Consider the following 19666-nt stretch of genomic DNA (forward strand, 5'->3'; position numbering starts at 1 on the left):
AAATTAATAATTATTAATTTATACTATAAAATAATAATTATTAATTTATAGATAAACTAATATCACTATAAATTAATAAAATGTCTTGGTCTCAACATTATTAATTTATAGAGGTTTTACTGTAATAAAAACAAAAAGAGACATACAATAAATATTTTCTGCACAATTTTCTCAAAGTAAATAGAAAAAAAATTATACTTCTTTACTGACACATCAAAACTAATTTCTCCAAGGGTATTTTTGGTAAAATGCAACTAAATATCATTTCTCTATAAAAAGCAAAGAGAAGCTCACCAAACAATTCGTCCCTGAAACCTTAAGAAAAACTCAGGCACCAACGCCACCGCCACTCTCTTCTTCCGCCGCAATGGAACCAGTTCCTAAGCCGCAAAACCAGTCATCTCCGGCGAAGTTTCTCCTCGGAAAATACGAACTCGGTCGAAGACTCGGTAGCGGAAGCTTCGCGAAAGTCCATTTAGCTCGCACGATCGGTTCCGACGAGCTCGTCGCCATTAAAATCATCGAGAAGAAGAAAACAATCGAATCCGGCATGGAACCGAGAATAATCAGAGAGATCGATGCGATGCGTCGTCTCCGTCACCACCCAAACATACTCAAGATCCATGAAGTTATGGCGACCAAATCTAAGATCTACCTCGTAATGGAACTCGCTTCCGGCGGCGAGCTTTTCTCTAAAGTCCTCCGCCGTGGTCGTCTCCCCGAATCAACCGCGCGTCGTTACTTCCAACAACTCGCCTCCGCTCTCAGATTCTCTCACCAAGACGGCGTCGCTCACCGCGACGTGAAACCACAGAATCTACTCTTAGACGAGCAAGGTAACCTCAAGGTCTCTGACTTCGGTTTATCTGCTTTACCTGAACATCTCCAAAACGGATTGCTTCACACGGCGTGTGGTACTCCGGCTTACACAGCTCCGGAGGTTATCTCGCGGCGAGGTTACGACGGAGCGAAAGCTGATGCGTGGTCTTGTGGTGTGATTTTGTTTGTTTTGTTAGTTGGTGATGTGCCTTTTGATGATTCGAATATCGCGGCGATGTATCGGAAGATTCATCGGAGAGATTATAAGTTTCCGAGCTGGATCTCGAAACAAGCTAAATCGATTATTTATCAGATGTTGGATCCGAATCCAGTAACGAGGATGAGTATTGAAACGGTTATGAAGACGAGTTGGTTCAAGAAGTCTCTAGAAACTTCTGAGTTTCATCGTAATGTGTTTGATTCTGAACCGGAGACGAAATCGAGTGTTGGTTTGGTTACTGCTTTCGATTTGATCTCGTTGTCGTCGGGATTAGATCTTTCTGGATTGTTTGAGATTAAGAAGAAGAAGGAGAGGAGATTCACGGCGAAGGTTTCGGCCGTTGAAGTGGAGGAGAAGGCGAAGGTGATTGGGGAGAAGTTAGGATATGTAGTGAAGAAGAAGATGAAGAAAGAAGGAGAAGCGAAAGTAGTTGGATTAGGGAGAGGGAGAACTGCTATTGTGGTGGAAGCTGTGGAGTTAGCTGTTGATGTTGTGGTTGTTGAAGTGAAAGTTGTTGAAGGTGAAGAAGATGATTCACGGTGGTCTGATTTGATTACAGAGCTTGAAGATATAGTTCTTTCATGGCACAATGACATCATGTAAATATAGATTTGTGATGTGTGGATTTTTTATTAGCCTTTTTTGTTTTTTTTTTCTTTCTCTCTGTTCAATTTTGTATAATCTCATGAAAATATCAAATCTCCCGCTTCATAGTCTTTTCAAAGGTTTATATATATAGAGAGAGACACACAGCTAAAGATCTAACCAAAACTTGAAAAACACTAAAGCTCAGTCGTCGAAATCTTCAATTCCAACAAGAGATGTGAGTGTTGAGATCCATAATCTGCTCTTGATCTCTTGATTTCATTTTCATGCTCATGTGGTTAGAAATTTATGCAGGTTCTGTTTCGAGAATGGCCTTAATGTCCTCTTACTCTTTGGTGGTCTGATTATGATCAAAACACTGATCATAGCCGCAATGAGTCCTCGAGTTGGCCTGACATTACAAGAAAGCGTAAGCAGGAATCGGTTTTCTTCTTTCTCAGGGAAGGGGATTCGCATTTGTTGTGATCACTTTAGCCAACAGGTGTTTTTCTAAATGCCAATATTATTTCTCAATCATCTCTAAACATATCATTAATAAATTCTTCATTTTCCTTAGTAATTAGGAGGGCATGATTGTTACAATCATTTGTGTAGTTTAGGAGTGCTTTCAAATGAGCTGAACAAGCTGCTCATTATCGTAGTTGTTTTGTAAATGGAATTAAACACCTTATCATAACCAACTTAGAAGAAGAGCTGCCGATTTTTCCTTGACGAGAAACTTGATCGGGGAGAGGTGACTTTTAAATATCTATATCTACACTTATATGAAAACTATCATTAAACACTTACTAAAAGAAAAAAAGACATAAGAAAAAGTTCGCTGACCCCGTCTGTTTGTACTGGGGATTGCACAACACTAAATAAATATCGATTTTAGGGGAAAGAGTGAAGTTTGTTCTTTATTAACGATAAGGATGCGAGGTCGTCACTAAAACGAGCCAAGATCGTGCTCGTCAGTTCACAGGAGAACTGACAAGTGAGTCACGACGAGCTCGGAAGCTAACAGGAAATTGTACAGAAAATAACAACAATGTTTAGACGTAAAGTATTGCTTTCTGTGTATTGTTCGAGGGTCTGATCCCCCTTCTCCAATGAGTACTGTTTCTTTATATAGTGGACTGTAGACCGAGGGTTTTCTTGGGTTCCCACCGTGAATTCCCGAGATTGCCCTTTACGGATTATTAATGTCTTTCATCTGATTTTGTCGGGCCAAAATCACAGAACTTATCTTGTTAGGCCGAGTGGCATATTGGGGTGCAGCCCATGTCCAACAATAGTCCCCCCCCTTAGTCCGGAGAGCGGCAGTTCTTCTGCAATTAGCGGGGGTGCTTGAAATTCTGTTAATATGCCTGCTCGGCACAGATCATCTTGGATTGCTTGTGAGATTGCTGATGATGGGCAATCAGCGAGACTCCACAGTTGGAGATCGGCACGGTGCTGATGATGTGGAATCGGACAGGGGTCACCGCAATGACTTGACTTTGAGCGGGTTCGATCGATCTTGCTGGGCGTCGTTGAGGATCCCCGCACGAGAGAGTGATCTAGGTGAGATCAGCAGATTTAATGATTTTAGGGGGATCGAAGATCGGTCGATTGAGATAGGTTTTGAGAGAAACCGAGATGAATTGAGCGGTGGTAATGAGTTGAGCGGTAGTAATGAGCTCGGAAGTGAGCTCGGCGAGATGAGCGGAGGTAATGAGCTCGGCGGTCAGCTCGGAGAGATGAGCGAAGGTAATGAGCTCGGCGAGATGAGCGGAGGTAATGAGCTCGGCGAGATGAGCGGAGGTAATGAGCTCGGCGGTGAGCTCGGCGAGATGAGCTCGGCGGTGAGCTCGGCGAGATGAGCTCGGCGGTTAGCTCGGCGAGAATGAGATTTAGGTCAGCGAGATTGAGATTGAGGTCGCCACCGAGATTGAGGTCGGCGAGTGAATGAGGTCGCCACCGAGAGTGAGTTTGAGGTCACCATCGTGATTGAGGTCGGCGAGCGAGAGAGTGAGATTGAGGTCGGCGAGTGAGTGAGGTCGCCACCGACAGTGAGTTTGAGGTCGCCACTGAGAGTGATATTGAGGTCGGCGCCGAGAGTGAGACTGAGGTCGGCGCCAAGCTGGAGACTGGAGATCGGCACCAAACTTGAGAATGCAGGTCAGCACGAGGTAGAAGAGTGGATGTCTCCATCGAGAGTAGGACTCCACCGAGAATGAGAGCGGAGGTTTCCACCGAGAATAAGAGAGTAGGTCTCCACTGAAAACAAGAGTAGAGGTCACCACCATGAATGAGAGTGGCAAACGCAAGGGAGGCAAACACAAGAGCGTCGAACGTGAGTGCAACGAGCGCGAGGGAGTCGAGCGTGAGGGTAGCGAGCGCGAGAGCATAAGTGAGCGGTGAGCATGAGGGCGGCGAGCGCGAGAGAATGAAGGCAGCAAGCTTGAGTTCGGCAAGCGTGAGGTAGGCAGGCGTGAGGGCGTCGAACGTGAGGGTAGCGAGTGCGAGAGCGTGAGTGAGCGGCGAGAAGAACAGGATCGACACCGATGAGCTCAGTGTTAGTGAAGTCGGGTTTCCTACGAGCGAGACGTTAGCTCGGCATGTGGAGATTGGCGCCGAGATCGACGTGTCGAGAGAATCTGAGATCGACTCGAGAGATCCGCGTGCTGGGTTTACAAATGAAGGCGACGAGCTAAGTCGAGATGGGTTGAGTGGCGAGCTCGGCGGAAAGCGCCATATCTCTTCTTGTGGGAGTGATGAGGTTGCTGATCGGCAGTTTGCGGTCGCCGCGGGTTTAAGAGGAGATGAGCTCGGCATAAGGGAAATAGAGGTCGATGAGGAAGGACTCGGGGTCGGCACTGATGAGCTCGGCGGTGGTGAAGTCGGAGGTCGCCGCGCAAAGTTCGTCAGTTCGAGCTCGGCAAGATCGAAGGTGGCTTCCGGTTCCTCTCTTGGGGTTGGCTCTGGTATCGCGACTGGCTCTCGGGAGGTCGGCATATGTCGAGTGCGGATTGCCAGATCGGCGAGATCCGATGGTGTTGACGCCGACCACGGGATTCTCATAGCGAGTGAAGATGATGGTGGTTTCAACGATGGCAATGCCGATCTGATGATGGGAGGCCGGCCCAAGGCAAGATCCGGGAATGTGGTTGATGAAAGAAATGTCGAGGTTGGCCTTGTAAGGATCGAAGGGTGGTGCGACGAGGTCGACATTGATGAGCTCGGCAATAGAAGTGACGGGCTCGGCAATGGTGATGAGGTTGGCATTGACGAGCCTGGAAATGATGAGATCGGCAATGGGGAGTTTTGCGTAGCGATTGCCGATCTTTTTGGGAGACGGTCGATGAGCTGGAGTTCGATGTGCCTTCCAATACCGATCTGGGGATAGAAGATTGATTGTCTGTGCGCGATGCTTGTGCCGAGCGTGGCTTTATGTTATTTTATTTTGAATCTATGCCGAGCATTGCTTGTTTTTGTTAGTTGCTACTTTGAACTTGTGCCGAGCATGACCTTTTGTTGGTTGTGTTATTTTGAACTTGTTTGCTCTTTGATTATGGAATAAAATTGTGTTCTTCCTATCTTTGGTATCGAGTTGTACTTTACGGTGCAAGACGTCTCTTTGCTTATCCTATTACGTGTGTCGAATACCAAATGTTTAGGGTGGTAATCGAGATGAGCTCGTCATACCTTTTAGGTGCGGCCCTGGTGTCCGGCTTACCTTGTGTGTGCCACGAGGTCGGCAAGAGAGTGCGAGTGAGAACTCGGCTTATACAAACTTAACCGCCTGCTAGCTGAATGCGATCTGGGTCGGCTTATTTTGTGCGGATTATTTCACCGCTGCATCCATGAGGAACGCGATTTAAATCGTTCCCTCGGCCAGAGGGTCAATGTAAGAGCTGGACATCTCACTGAGATGGACTCGTTCGAGAGAGCTCGTTTTGGTTTTGAAGTGTTCAAACTTTTGTTTTTATTTTTTTGGTATAGCTGTGCCTTTTGACGGGCTGCCTACGTACCTTTAGAAAGGGATCAAGCCATTCGTAGTTCATATTACAGAGGGAGAGCTCGGTAGTACGAGCGTTCTTTTTTTTTTTTTTTTTTTTTTTTTTTGGCCCAAGGCGCCTTGTTATTTTTCGATTTGGCTGAGTTCCACGACCGGTTATCTTAATGGATGGTTTGACCATGCGTCTTTCTCTTTTTCTATCTCGATGTACTTGTTAGCCCGGTGCAGTGCGTCATCGAGAGTCAGAGGCTCGTATATGATAATATCGTCCCTGAAGCGAGACCCATATGCGAGAGCATTTCGGAGAGCGGAGATCGCAGTATCGTCTGCAATGACGAGCTTTGAAACAACCTTCTTGAATCGTTCCATGAACTCTCTGAGCGATTCGTCGTCCTCTTGGTACATCGTCCAGAGATCGGCGTTAGAAGCTCCCTTTATCATAAAGGTCGAGTGGTGTTGTAAGAAAGCAGCGGTGAGCTCGTAGTAGCTATCAATAGAATTGGCTTCAAGACGAGAAAACCAACTTAGTGCGTCAAGGGTTAAGTTTTCCACAAACATCTGACAGCATCCGACATCATATTCTTCAGGACTAAAGTTTGCTTGGTTGATTGCAATACTCATCGATGTTAAGAAAGGTTTTGGGTCAGTTAGCCCGTTGTACGGAATGAACTTGAACTTGTTGATGTAACAAACGCGAACGCTAGAGATTCTTGTCGTGAAGGGTGAGCGTTGAGCCTCTTCGAGCACCTTCTCCAAGTTGGGGGCAGCGCTTGTTGCTCGATGTATCTCTGCCGAGATGTACTTTACGATCTCTTCGAGTCGCTGGATTTTTAAATCCTTGTAATCTTTCAGGTTGTCTCGCGGATGGTGGTGTAACAGTGTTGGAGTCAGCTGGCTCCTACTACGCTTGCTACGACGGTGGGTTTGATCTTGTTCGGTGGGCGCCGCGTCTCTGGTGTGGTCGTTGAAGAATCCTTCGATGATGGACGTCAGTTGGCGTCTGTGACTCTCTGAGCGTTCTTCGACTGGCGGTGACAGGGGTGGTAGTGTGTCTAGGTCGGCAGGATAGCTTGTGTGTCGACGATCGTGCCTTCTTTGCTGGAGTCTGTTAATTTGGTCCTGCAATGCTTCTTGCGCCGCCGTGATTGCTTCGAGCCGTTTGTTTGTTTGCACCTCCTGACCGTTGAGTCGATCGAGTATGACTTGCATCAGGTCATCGAGTCTGCTCCTTTGGACAGACAAAGCATTGGGGAGAGCGGCAGCGTTAGTGAGAGTGGCACTGGGGAGAGCGGCAGCATCGGGGAGAGCGGCAGCGCTGGTAAGAGCGGCGCTGAGGAGAGCGGTGGCGTTAGTTACCAGCTGGTCGGCGACAGGTCCGGCTGCAGCAGTTGTAAGAGGCTCGAAGGGCGCGTCGGGCGCTGGTGGAGGTGTCGTGCTCGGCAAAGAGCCTTCAGCTGAGACGGTTGAAGGGGGTAGAGGTGGTACGGTTTGTGTTCTCGTGCGCCCCCATCGCTGCTCCGTCGGTTGCTCTGTCGGTTGCTTCGTTGCTTCGTTGAGATCGTCGCTAGGGTTCGTCATGGATCTTGAAACTTCGAGGAAGTGAGGACCGTCGGTATTGATTCGTCAAAAAGAAACGCTCTACTCTGGCCCCACGGTGGGCGCCAATTGTTTGTACTGGGGATTGCACGACACTAAATAAATATCGATTTTAGGGGAAAGAGTGAAGTTTGTTCTTTATTAACGATAAGGATGCGAGGTCGTCACTAAAACGAGCCAAGATCGTGCTCGTCAGTTCACAGGAGAACTGACAAGTGAGTCACGACGAGCTCGAAAGCTAACAGGAAATTGTACAGAAAATAACAACAATGTTTAGACGCAAAGTATTGCTCTCTGTATATTGTTCGAGGGTCTGATCCCCCTTCTCCAATGAGTACTGTTTCTTTATATAGTGGACTGTAGACCGAGGGTTTTCTAGGGTTCCCACCGTAAATTCCCGAGATTGCCCTTTACGGATTATTAATGTCTTTCATCTGATTTCGTCGGGCCAAAATCACAGAACTTATCTTGTTGGGCCAAGTGGCATATTGGGGTGCAGCCCATGTCCAACACCGTCTCAACCACATGACCCGATTAATTCCAAACCCGTTTCTCACGGTATTAGTGGGACATATATATATATGTGTGTTTTTGTCTCTCCTTTTGTCTACTGCTCAATTTGACTTAGGTTTATAAGTATTATTACCAACGCGTTTCTATTTCTAAAGATTTGGTTGGTGTCCAAAAAAAACAAACTATTCATAATCTTCCTGCTTTAATTCCAAGGAAGACTTGCCAAGTCAAGCCCTTAGCAGAGATTGTTCTATTATAAAGAGAAGTGCGTAAGCTGTCTATCACATACCAATTTACCAAACAAAAATATTATCATGATTCAAAGCCAGTCTTATTGCTTTGGTATTATTATTACCATCTGTTTCCTCTTTTGCCTTCCTCCCTTACAAAACACCGTTGCTTCTCCCACACGGTCCCTGTGCCGCCGCGACCAAAGAGATGCTCTTTTGAAGCTTCAAAAGGAGTTCCCGATCTATTCTGACTTCAGCTATCATGTAACAACAACTTCATGGAACAAGAGCATTGACTGTTGTTTTTGGGAGGGTGTCACGTGTGATGCTATTTTGGGAGAGGTGATATCACTTAAACTTGTTTCCTATATTGGCAACACCTCTTTGAAAACTAGCAGTGGTCTTTTTAAACTCCAACATCTCCGTTCTCTAGATCTTTCAGATTGCAATCTCCAAGGAGAGATTCCTTCTTTGATTGGAAATCTTTCTCATCTCACACATCTTTCTCTTTCCCGTAACCAATTAGTAGGTGAAGTTCCTATTACGATTGGAAATCTTTCTCATCTCACATATCTTGATCTTTTTAACAATAAATTAGTAGGTGAAGTTCCGACTTCAATCGGTAACCTAAACCAACTAGAAACCATGAATCTAGGTTCAAATGATCTCAGAGGTAACATTCCTACTTCATTTACCAACTTAACCAAGCTTTCTGATTTGAGACTTGATAGAAATCATTTCACTGGTGGGGATATAGTATTAGCCAATTTAACCAGTTTGAACTATGTAGTCCTCTTCTCAAATCACTTCAAATCCTCACTTTCCGCTACTAACCTAAGTGGACTCCACAACTTGAAGCATTTCGATGGGAGTGACAACTCATTTGTGGGACCTTTTCCCTCATCCTTGCTCATGGTTTCTTCGTTAGAATATATTGTTTTAAGCCAAAACAAGTTCGAAGGACCTATTGATTTCAGAAATTCCTCTTCATTCTCCAAGCTGCTGAAAAGGTTAGATGTTAGCCACAACGATTTCAATGGGCTAATCCCCGAATCTTTATCAAAATTAGTTAATCTCCATGATTTAGATCTTAGCCACAACAATTTCGGAGGACATTTCCCTAGAGTTATATCTAAATTAGTCCATCTAGAACGTTTAGACCTAAGTCACAACAATTTCGTAGGACAAGTCCCTAGTTCAATATCTAAATTAGTAAGCCTCAGCTCCCTTGATTTTTCCTACAACAAGTTGGAAGGTCACGTACCTCATTTTATATGGAGATCGTCGGTTTCACAGCTTTATGTGGACCTTTCTCATAATTCTTTCGCTAGCTTCGGAGAATCAGTGGAAAACATTATGGACGGGGCATCATTAAATTGGTTGCATCTTGCTTCAAATTCACTCCAAGGAACCATTCCCCAATGGATCTGCAAGTTACAATCTTTAGGAACCTTGGATTTGTCGAACAACAATTTAACTGGTTCCATTCCTCAGTGTCTGAAGAATATCGCTAATCTTCAAGAGTTAAATCTGCAAAACAACAGTTTAAGTGGAGTTTTACCCGATTTCAACGGCTCTGTCTTACGATCACTTGATGTCAGCCGGAACAATTTGGTTGGGAACCTTCCGAAATCCTTGATCAACTGTAACTCTTTGGAATTTCTGAATGTGAAGAGAAACAAGATTAACGGCACGTTTCCATTTTGGTTGGGGGCTCTGGAATCATTATTTGTTCTAGTGCTCGGATCAAACGCATTACAGGGTCCAGTCTACGATCCATCTGCCTACTTAGGGTTTCCAAGTCTTCGGATCATTGCCACATGACTATTTTGCCAATTGGACTGAAATGTCACTAGTGTGGGCTGTTTATGGCGACTCAGACATGGACTATATAGGCTATGATAACGGTTTTAATTCGATCGATTTGGTGTATAAAGGAATTAATACAGGGTTTTCTAGGATCTATCAAGGCTTCAAACTCATTGATTTTTCTGGTAACCGATTCTCCGGACATATCCCTGGATCCATTGGCCTATTGAGCGAATTGCGTCTTCTCAACTTGTCCGGCAATGGCTTCACAGGAAACATTCCACCAACCTTGGAAAATATTACAAAGCTCGAGACATTAGAGCTTCCTAAACTGCCTAATTTTACCATGTAATGCATATATACATGGTCAAAAGATCACATACTTCTTTACGCCTATCTGGAATCACTTCCTAAACTTTACAACATCTTTTCGCATTACACAGGAAAAACATTACAGAGACAAATTGTAAATATTTAATATATATATATATATATATATATATATATATGTACATATTGTAATTTCAATACTTTCATCATAGATATATGTCAACCGTTAAAAGTGATATAAATTAACAAGTAGATTAATCTGTACAAAAGCAAGACTACTTTTTATATTGCATTGGTATTGTTTGAGTTACTAATCATACCTCATGTTTATTTCCTGTAACCCTTGCTACATCCGTCATTATGCCGAAAAAATCTTACACCATTTCCAATAGTTATCTATATTTTTTTTTGGTTTGAATTTTTTATTTTACATTTAGCGTATAATTTTGAAGAGATATGATTTAGTATTTACAAGTTTTTTGCAAGGATAGATACATATTTTGGACGATTTTGCCCTCTCCTCTTTCTCTCCTTCTTTTCTCTCCTTTTTTTTTAATTGTTAACTTTTAAAATGGTTATCATAAAACAAATTAACTATTTATTTATACACAATATGTTATGATTATATATTTTCTACATTCTAAGATACATATTGCTATATTTTTGATGAATTTTTAGATTATACAGTATCCATTTGTCGTTAAACATTTGTTCAATGATAAGTGGATAATCAATTGCAGTATTGTTAATATATAGTTACTTGTGTCTATTCATACATAATAGAAGTAATACCCATCAATTCAGGTATCCATGACAACATGTCCACATGGAAACATATTATCGATCGGGGTTATAGTGCAATTTTTGGATACAATATTTGTCAAACTTATCTAAATGGATAACTATTTGTGGATACAATATTTGTGGATACAATATTTGTCAAACTTATCCAAATAGATAACTATTTGTGGATACAATATAAGTAATGGATAACACTCACACAATAAAACATCAAACTTTTTCCCAAATCGAACTAAAAAAAATCAATATTAAAAAGCTCACAAGACCACAATTAATCAGTAAAATCACAAAATCACAAATAAAACCAAGAAAACCCAGATCTAATTTCATATAATCTAAAGTGATAAGGAAAGATTTCACCTTCTCTGGATTTCCACCATTGCTGGAATGGTTTTTGAAAACTTTAGAAAATGAATGGGAGAGAGAAAGAAAGAGAAACATAAACAAGCTTTTCTCTTTCAATGGATAAGCAAAAGCAAAACAAGGAAGAAGAAAATGTATTGTTTGGTTGAGTAATTGAGGGGATGGTGAGTTGAATTTTTTTGTTGGTTGATAAATTGGAGGAATCATGGTTGAGGAAGAAGAAGATGTATTGTTTTCTCTCTCTATAATTAGAATTGACTTAGTTGGAGTTAATTGGAAGAGAGTTAATTTGTTTAGTTTGAGGGGTAAGTGGTAATTTTACAGAAGAAAAATATAGTGATAGTAGAAAGTGGGTGTGTGTGTTAATAATAGTTTAGGGGAAAGTGGGTGTAAGCGCAAAATTCTCTTAAAAGCATGATGCTACTTTAGTATTTTTAGAATTTTAGAAATGATGTGCTAAATTTAAAACGAAAACTTATTATTAGGCAATTTGTGAAAATTGTCTTTCTTTTAACATGCACACTTTATAATTATAAACTTATAAATATATATTTTAAATTCTTTTCAAGGCATATATAAATTTTATTTTACATACAAAATATTTGATTTTATAACCACGCATCGCGTGGATAACTTTCTAGTAATAAAGAAAATTAGGTGAATAACCATTTGTCAATGGAAAATTACCTAAAGGGCAGTTTGGTGGTGATTGAGTAATGGTGGCTGGTGGTGGTACGACGATGGTGGTCCGGCGATGATGGTCCGACGGCGGTAGTTCGGCAGCGGTGGTCCGGCAATGGTGGTCCGGCAGCAGTGGTAGGCCGGTGGAGGTGATCCGGTGGCGGAGATGGTCCGGCAGCGGAGGTCCGGCGGCGGAGGTCCGGCGATGGAGGTGGTCTAGTAGAGGTGGTCCGGCGATGGTGGTCCGGTGGAGGTGGTCCAGCGGCGGTGGTGATGGTTAATAGGAGGTAGAGGGGTTGGTGTTGGTGTTGAATAAGGGTAAAATTGTATATATTGATTATATAGTGTGTATGATATTTATATGGTTAGAATAGTTAGATAGTTAAATATTGTTTTTTTTTTTGTTATCTGTGCCAATTTTTCTTTGTTTTATTTATTTATTTTTTATTTTTAAAACAGATACTTACATTGATTAATTAGGAGTGTAATACTCATGAAGGATGTTTTATTTATTTATTTATTTAATAACTTAATAACTGAAAAAATATTTAATTTACTAATAAATTTATCAGTTGTACATAACTTTACAAACTAACTTTCAATAGACAAAAAAAAAAAAAAACAATCATCAACAAACGATTACACGTTTAAAGATCTTTCTCGAAACAATTTAATCAAATAAGTTTTATTTGGTTGAAATTTATCAGTTGTTCGTTTTAATAATTCATGGTGTAAGAACCGAATAAACTATTAAAATTTTCATCTTTTCTACTTTGACAAAAAAAAACATTTCTATCTTTCTTTGGGTAAGTTGATCGAGAAGAAGAACTAACCGATCGATGAAATTACCTACATATTTAGATTGGAGTTTTCATCATTCTTCTATTGTATAACATTTATTTCCCACGGCCTCTACACATCTTCATGAAATCAAAACCTTTTCTTTTTTTATATTCACAATCTTTTTTTTTATAAATTATTTATCTTTGAAATAATCTAATGGAAGACTTGCCAAGTCAAGCTCCTTAGTGAGAATGTTCTTATATAAAGAGAAGTGCCTTAGCAAGATAAGTACATCACTTACCATTCAACATACAAATTATCTTTGTTTTCAAAAGGAAAGGTCATGAGTCGAAGCCGGTCTTGTTGCTTTCTTGGTATTATTATTACCATCTACTAGGACTCAGACCCTCCGCGATGTTGCAGGGTAAATATTTTTTTTTAAAAAAATTTAAATTTAAAATTTAAAGTTATAAAGTTTGAATACATAAACTATTACTAAAAACACAATCATCAAAAAGAAAACTGTGAGACCCGTTTCGGCCCATTAAAGGTCCAACCCCTTTGTTAAACAAAAACCCTAAGCAAGTGTGTATATATGGGTGTACGTATTGTCTTCTTCGTTATAGCCGCTTACAAAGTTTTAGTTCCAACTTCGATCACCCCTTGTTCCGTAAATCTGAATCTCAAGTCACCATCACCGTTCTCGTTGAGATCAAGTTGCTGTCCTTGTTCGTGAGAAAGTAGAAACGAGTTGTTCACCACGTTACGTCGAACCGTAGTCACCACCGCTTGAGTCATCGTTTGTCACCGTTTGTCTCCGTCGTTAACTTCTCTCACCAGAGTCCAGATCCATCACCGGTGGTTTGTTTGGGTAAGGAAATCCAAACATTAATCTGTTTTCCATCTTCTTCAAGTCACTGTTTTAGCTTGTTAATCTGTTGCTTCGGTTGCGAGATATCTGAAAGTTTTGGTTGTTGTTTATGGTTGCTTCTGTCGCAAGTCAGGTCGTTGGCTTCTTCATCTGCAAGTTAGGTCGTCTGCTGTTGTTCTGTTTCCCCGTCTGCAAGCGAGGTCGTTTGGTTCCTTGGGCAGTAAGTCTCCGGTTCCTTTGTTTCTGGTTTTCTTGATCTGCAAGTTCCGGATTAAGGTGCTGAACAGTATTCTTCTTGTACAAGTTTCAGGCTTACCGCTTTCAACTTCTCCATTCCTAGTGTCGTCGTCTTCAATCAGGTGGGGGAGGGATTTGCGGATTCATAACACCTCATTTACACTTTTGTGCATCGGATAAGCGTTAGTTTAAAGTTAGACACTATTGATTGTTGGTTGCTAGGTGGTTAGAGTAGTAATATTTAAATGTTTTAATGCTTGTTGCATGGTTATATGGTTACGTGAGATGCATGTAGATTATTAGTGTTTTAAGTCGTAAAGTTTGCTGCATGGTAATATGAGGACATGAGATGCATGTTGCTTGTTAATGTTTTACGTCGTACTTTAGTCCTTGTGTGAGTAAATTATTAAGAAAATAATTACAAATGGGATTGAGAATGTTGGACCGTAATGAACCGACGGGTTCATTATGGGTCATAAACTGCTGACGAGCAGGGAAAGAATCGAGTTATGGACCGTGCTCTTCTAAGAAAAGGGGGTTTGGGAACCATAAAAAGTGTTAATGGCCAAACCTATAATCAAAGTAAAATACTTAAATATATTATGAAAAATATTTTGTTGTGGAAGTTGTAGTCTTTCACGTAAGTGAAAGCTATATGCTTGTGTAGTCCCAAAGGGTTTGGGAGCGGGTTTTGACAATTTTGGTATCAGAGCGGAGGTTAAAGTCAAGCCGGTGTTGACCCGGAAGGCTAAGTTATATATTTATATATACATGAGATGCATGTTGCTTGTTAATGTTTTACGTCGTACTTTAGTCCTTGTGTGAGTAAATTATTAAGAAAATAATTACAAATGGGATTGAGAATGTTGGACCGTAATGAACCGACGGGTTCATTATGGGTCATAAACTGCTGACGAGCAGGGAAAGAATCGAGCTATGGACCGTGCTCTTCTAAGAAAAGAGGGTTTGGGAACCATAAAAAGTGTTAATGGCCAAACCTATAATCAAAGTAAAATACTTAAATATATTATGAAAAATATTTTGTTGTGGAACGTTGTAGTCTTTCACGTAAGTGAAAGCTATATGCTTGTGTAGTCCCAAAGGGTTTGGGAGCGGGTTTTGACAATTTTGGTATCAGAGCGGAGGTTAAAGTCAAGCCGGTGTTGACTCGGAAGGCTAAGTTATATATTTATATATAAATATATATATATATATATATATATATATATATATTTATATTTTAATAGGGTAAAAAAAAAAATTGATTTTTTTCGTGATAGGTATTTTGAAAGAAAGTTTTCAGTATTTAAAAAAAAAAAAAAAAACCACCCAAAGTGAGACTTGTGTTAGTATGTTTGTAAAGTTCGTTTTGGCAGTGGTCTTTATATTTGGCATTGTGTGAACAGAAAATGGCACCAAACAAAAGAGGAAGGCGTCCTGCAAACCCTAGAGAAAACCCAGTTGATGCGGCACCAGCTAATGAGCGAGTTCAGCCAGAGATTCTGGTTGCAGCCAATGCGGCAAAGATTGCTGCAAATCGTTCTGAAATACAAGAACTCCGTAACATGATACGGGAGATTTTGGACCGACCTGTGTATGCACCCCCACCACCACCTAGAGAAGTGGCACCACGTCAGCCACCGCCAGCACCTCCAGTTGTTGCACCTCGACCGCGTCAGCCACCACCGCCACCGGCAGAGTTTTCTTATTTTGAGACAATGAAGCTCATGGGCACCATGAAGACAGAGTACTTTAGTGGTGGAAATAATCAGGCCGGAGCTGATGATTGGAGGCGGATGTTGGAGAAAAACTTTAGGTCAGCAAGATGTCCTGTGGAGTTTAGAAGGGATCTCGCTGTGCACTACTTGCGCGGAGATGCAGATAATTGGTGGAGAAATGTTGAGAGGAGCTTTCCAGTTGATTATGAGCCCACATGGGAGGATTTTCTAGAGGAGTTCAATAAGAAGTATTTTCCTCAGGAAGCTATGGATCAGCTAGAATGTGAGTTTTTGGAGCTTCGTCAGGGCACAAAGACTGTCAGAGAGTATGATGCTGAGTTCACCCGTCTGAGGAGGTTTATTGGGAGGGAGTATGGAGAGCAAGAATTGATTCGCAGGTTCATGAGAGGATTGAGGGCTAATATTCGTAATCGTTGCTCTATCCGTGGATGTACTAGCATGGTTGAGCTAGTTGAGCAGGCCGCTATGGTTGAGAGGGGACTTGAGGAGGAAGCTTATGACCTTAGGAGTACTCAGCAGAAAGCAACCAAGGGAGCAGAATCACTTAAGCGAGCAGGAGATAACCGTGGTGCAGGATCTGGCCAGAATAACCAGCAGTGTAACAAATGTGGAAAAAGGCATGGAGGGGTGTGCTGGACTATTTCTGGGAAGTGTTTCCATTGTGGGAAGATTGATCATACACGAGAGAATTGTTCAGAGAGAGACAATAATTGTAGAAGGTGCGGGAAACCAGGTCATTATGCACGGGAATGCAGAGGGGATATAATAGGCGGGCAACGAGGCAATCAAAACCAAGGAATCCTGCCTCCACCTCCTAAGAGGCAAGCAATTGGACATCGGGTGTATGCTGTAGCAGACGAGGATGGTGCAGAACCGATTGTTGGTAAGTTTCATCTAAAGCTTCTTGTGATTTCTCTTGGATATTAGTAATTGCATGTGGTCTTTTGAGTATGTGTGTCGCTTAGTTTAAATTAAAAGAAAAATAAAAACTATGTAGGATCGGTTTTTATTTGAGGAGTTGCTGCCTATACTATGTTTGACACTAGAGCTACGCATTGTTTTGTGAGCCCCAATTTGGCGAGGAATTGGGATTCCAGAATTGATTTTACAGAAAAGCGGAGGAGAATTGAAACTGCGGGAACACAAGTAGTAGGATCATCAAGGACTTATCGGGATGTTTCTGTGGTGATAGAAGGAGTAGAGTTACTTGGTAATTTTATTGAGATGGAGTTGAGATGCTATGAAGTAATTGTTGGCATAGACTAGTTAAAGCGACATGACGCCAACTTGGACTGCCGGGGAGCATGTGTTACCATTAACCGAAGTGAAGGGAATTTGGTATTCCAGGGAGTCGTAACAAATAACGGAATACCTATCATTTCGATGATTCACACAGAGGAGTTACAGTGGAATGGGCCTGAAGCATATTTGGCGACAATTTCTATTGAGGGAGGAGACACATGAGTAGAGTTGGATGACATTCCTGTAGCATCAGAGTATGTAGATGTTTTTGAACCGCTCAAGGGACCACCACCAGATAGAGGAGATGCTTTCACTATTGAGTTGGAGCTAGGGACTGCTCCAATATCCAAGGCGCCTTACCGTTTAGCTCCAACAGAAATGGCAGAATTAAAGAAGCAGTTGGAGGATATGACAGATAAGGGATTTATGAGACCAAGTAGTTCTCCGTGGGGAGCACCTGTTCTGTTTGTTAAGAAGAAGATGGAACTTTCAGACTTTGCATAGACTACCGTGGGCTGAATAAGGTGACTATAAAGAATAAGTACCCCTTACCACGTATTGATGAGCTTTTGGACCAGCTTCAAGGAGCATCTTGGTTTTCGAAGATAGATTTGGCATCGGGGTATCATCAGATTGGTATTGCTGAGGAGGATGTTAGAAAAACAGCATTCAGGACACGCTACGGGCATTATGAGTTTGTTGTCATGCCCTTCGGATTGACTAATGCCCCTGCAGCTTTTATGAAGCTTATGAATAACGTGTTTCGGGAGTTCTTGGACAAGTTTGTCATTGTCTTTATTGATGATATTTTGATATACTCAAAGAGTAAGGAGGAGCATGCTACACACTTAAGGATGGTGTTGCAGACACTGCGAGATCAAAAGCTTTTTGCAAAGATGGTGAAATGTAGTTTTTGGCAAAAGCAGATTGGATTCTTGGGCCATATTATTTCAGAGACAGGGGTAGCTGTTGACCCAGAGAAGATCACGACTATCACTCATTGGCCTAGACCCAAGAATTCTACAGAGGTCCGTAGTTTTCTTGGACTCGCAGGTTACTACCGAAAGTTTGTGGAGGGATTTGCGAGCTTAGCCAGACCATTGACGCAATTGACGTGTAAATAAGCAAAGTTTGAGTGGACAGAAGCCTGTGAGACCAATTTTGGAAAGTTAAGGAGCATTTAACTCAGGCGCCTGTGTTGGTTTTACCAAAGGTTGGAGTACCTTATGTGGTTTATACAAATGCATCAGGAGGTCCGGCGGCGGAGGTCCGGCGATGGAGGTGGTCTAGTAGAGGTGGTCCGGCAATGGTGGTCCGGTGGAGGTGGTCCAGCAGCGGTGGTGGTGGTTAATAGGAGGTAGAGGGGTTGGTGTTGGTGTTGAATAAGGGTAAAATTGTATATATTAATTATATAGTGTGTATGATATTTATATGGTTAGAATAGTTAGATAGTTAAATATTATTTTTTTTGTTATATGTGCCAATTTTTCTTTGTTTTATTTATTTATTTTTTATTTTTAAAACAGATACTTACATTGATTAATTAGGAGTGTAATACTCACGAAGGATGTTTTATTTATTTATTTATTTAATAACTTAATAACTGAAAAAGTATTTAATTTACTAATAAATTTATCAGTTGTACATAACTTTACAAACTAACTTTCAATAGACAAAAAAAAAAAACAATCATCAACAAACGATTACACGTTTAAAGATCTTTCTCGAAACAATTTAATCAAATAAGTTTTATTTGGTTGAAATTTATCAGTTGTTCGTTTTAATAATTCATGGTGTAAGAACCGAATAAACTATTAAAATTTTCATCTTTTCTACTTTGACAAAAAAAAACATTTCTATCTTTCTTTGGGTAAGTTGATCGAGAAGAAGAACTAACCGATCGATGAAATTACCTACATATTTAGATTGGAGTTTTCATCATTCTTCTATGGTATAACATTTATTTCCCACGGCCTCTACACATCTTCATGAAATCAAAACCTTTTCTTTTTTTATATTCACAATCTTTTTTTTATAAATTATTTATCTTTGAAATAATCTAATGGAAGACTTGCCAAATCAAGCTCCTTAGTGAGAATGTTCTTATATAAAGAGAAGTGCCTTAGCAAGATAAGTACATCACTTACCATTCAACATACAAATTATCTTTGTTTTCAAAAGGAAAGGTCATGAGTCGAAGCCGGTCTTGTTGCTTTCTTGGTATTATTATTACCATCTACTAGGACTCAGATCCTCCGCGATATCGCAGGGGAAATATTTTTTTTTTAAAAAATTTAAATTTAAAATTTAAAGTTATAAAGTTTGAATACATAAACTATTACTAAAAACACAATCATCAAAAAGAAAAAGAAAACTGTGAGACCCGTTTCGGCCCATTAAAGGTCCAACCCCTTTGTTAAACAAAAACCCTAAGCGAGTGTGTATATATGGGTGTATGTATTGTCTTCTTCATTATAGCCGCTTACAAAGTTTTAGTTCCAACTTCGATCACCCCTTGTTCCGTAAATCTGAATCTCAAGTCACCATCACCGTTCTCGTTGAGATCAAGTTGCTGTCCTTGTTGTGGTGTGTCCTTGTTCGTGAGAAAGTAGAAACGAGTTGTTCACCACGTTACGTCGAGCCGTAGTCACCACCGCTTGAGTCATCGTTTGTCACCGTTTGTCTCCGTCGTTAACTTCTCTCACCAGAGTCCAGATCCATCACCGGTGATTTGTTTGGGTAAGGAAATCCAAACATTAATCTGTTTTCCATCTTCTTCAAGTCACTGTTTTAGCTTGTTAATCTGTTGCTTCGGTTGCGAGATATCTGAAAGTTTTGGTTGTT

At 41.2% G+C, this 19666-nt stretch overlaps 3 protein-coding genes across 3 annotated transcripts; all 3 read left to right on the top strand.

Moving 5' to 3' along the window:
- The first annotated feature begins 218 nt into the window (after nucleotides 1-218).
- Nucleotides 219-1755, top strand: LOC104746774 (CBL-interacting serine/threonine-protein kinase 7). The gene has a single exon (XM_010468295.2). It carries the CDS (start codon nucleotides 368-370, stop codon nucleotides 1640-1642), a length of 1275 nt encoding a protein of 424 aa, XP_010466597.2. The 5' UTR covers nucleotides 219-367; the 3' UTR covers nucleotides 1643-1755.
- Nucleotides 1756-7913: 6158 nt separating this feature from the next.
- Nucleotides 7914-10224, top strand: LOC104766201 (receptor-like protein 37). The gene is given in 2 exon segments (XM_010490037.3): nucleotides 7914-9771; nucleotides 9773-10224. Coding segments are annotated over 2 exon segments (2076 nt in total). The 5' UTR covers nucleotides 7914-8050; the 3' UTR covers nucleotides 10128-10224.
- A 5026-nt stretch (nucleotides 10225-15250) lies between these two features.
- LOC147926593 (uncharacterized) lies at nucleotides 15251-17946 on the top strand. Its single transcript, XM_087487110.1, has 3 exons — nucleotides 15251-16463; nucleotides 17049-17281; nucleotides 17347-17946. Exons 1-3 carry the CDS (start codon nucleotides 15251-15253, stop codon nucleotides 17944-17946), a joined length of 2046 nt encoding a protein of 681 aa, XP_087343236.1.
- Nucleotides 17947-19666: the final 1720 nt, after the last annotated feature.

Source organism: Camelina sativa, chromosome 15 (genome assembly GCF_030686135.1).
Source record: "Camelina sativa cultivar CO46 ecotype springtype chromosome 15, ASM3068613v1".
Lineage (NCBI taxonomy): Eukaryota > Viridiplantae > Streptophyta > Magnoliopsida > Brassicales > Brassicaceae > Camelina > Camelina sativa.

Coding starts and splice junctions, on each gene's coding strand:
- LOC147926593 (XM_087487110.1), top strand. CDS start 15,251: ATGGCACCAAACAAAAGAGGAAGGCGTCCTGCAAACCCTAGAGAAAAC. Junction 16,464..17,048: donor TGGTGCAGAACCGATTGTTG/GTAAGTTTCATC, acceptor ACACATGAGTAG/AGTTGGATGACATTCCTGTA. Junction 17,282..17,346: donor GTTCTCCGTGGGGAGCACCT/GTTCTGTTTGTT, acceptor GGGCTGAATAAG/GTGACTATAAAGAATAAGTA.
- LOC104746774 (XM_010468295.2), top strand. CDS start 368: ATGGAACCAGTTCCTAAGCCGCAAAACCAGTCATCTCCGGCGAAGTTT.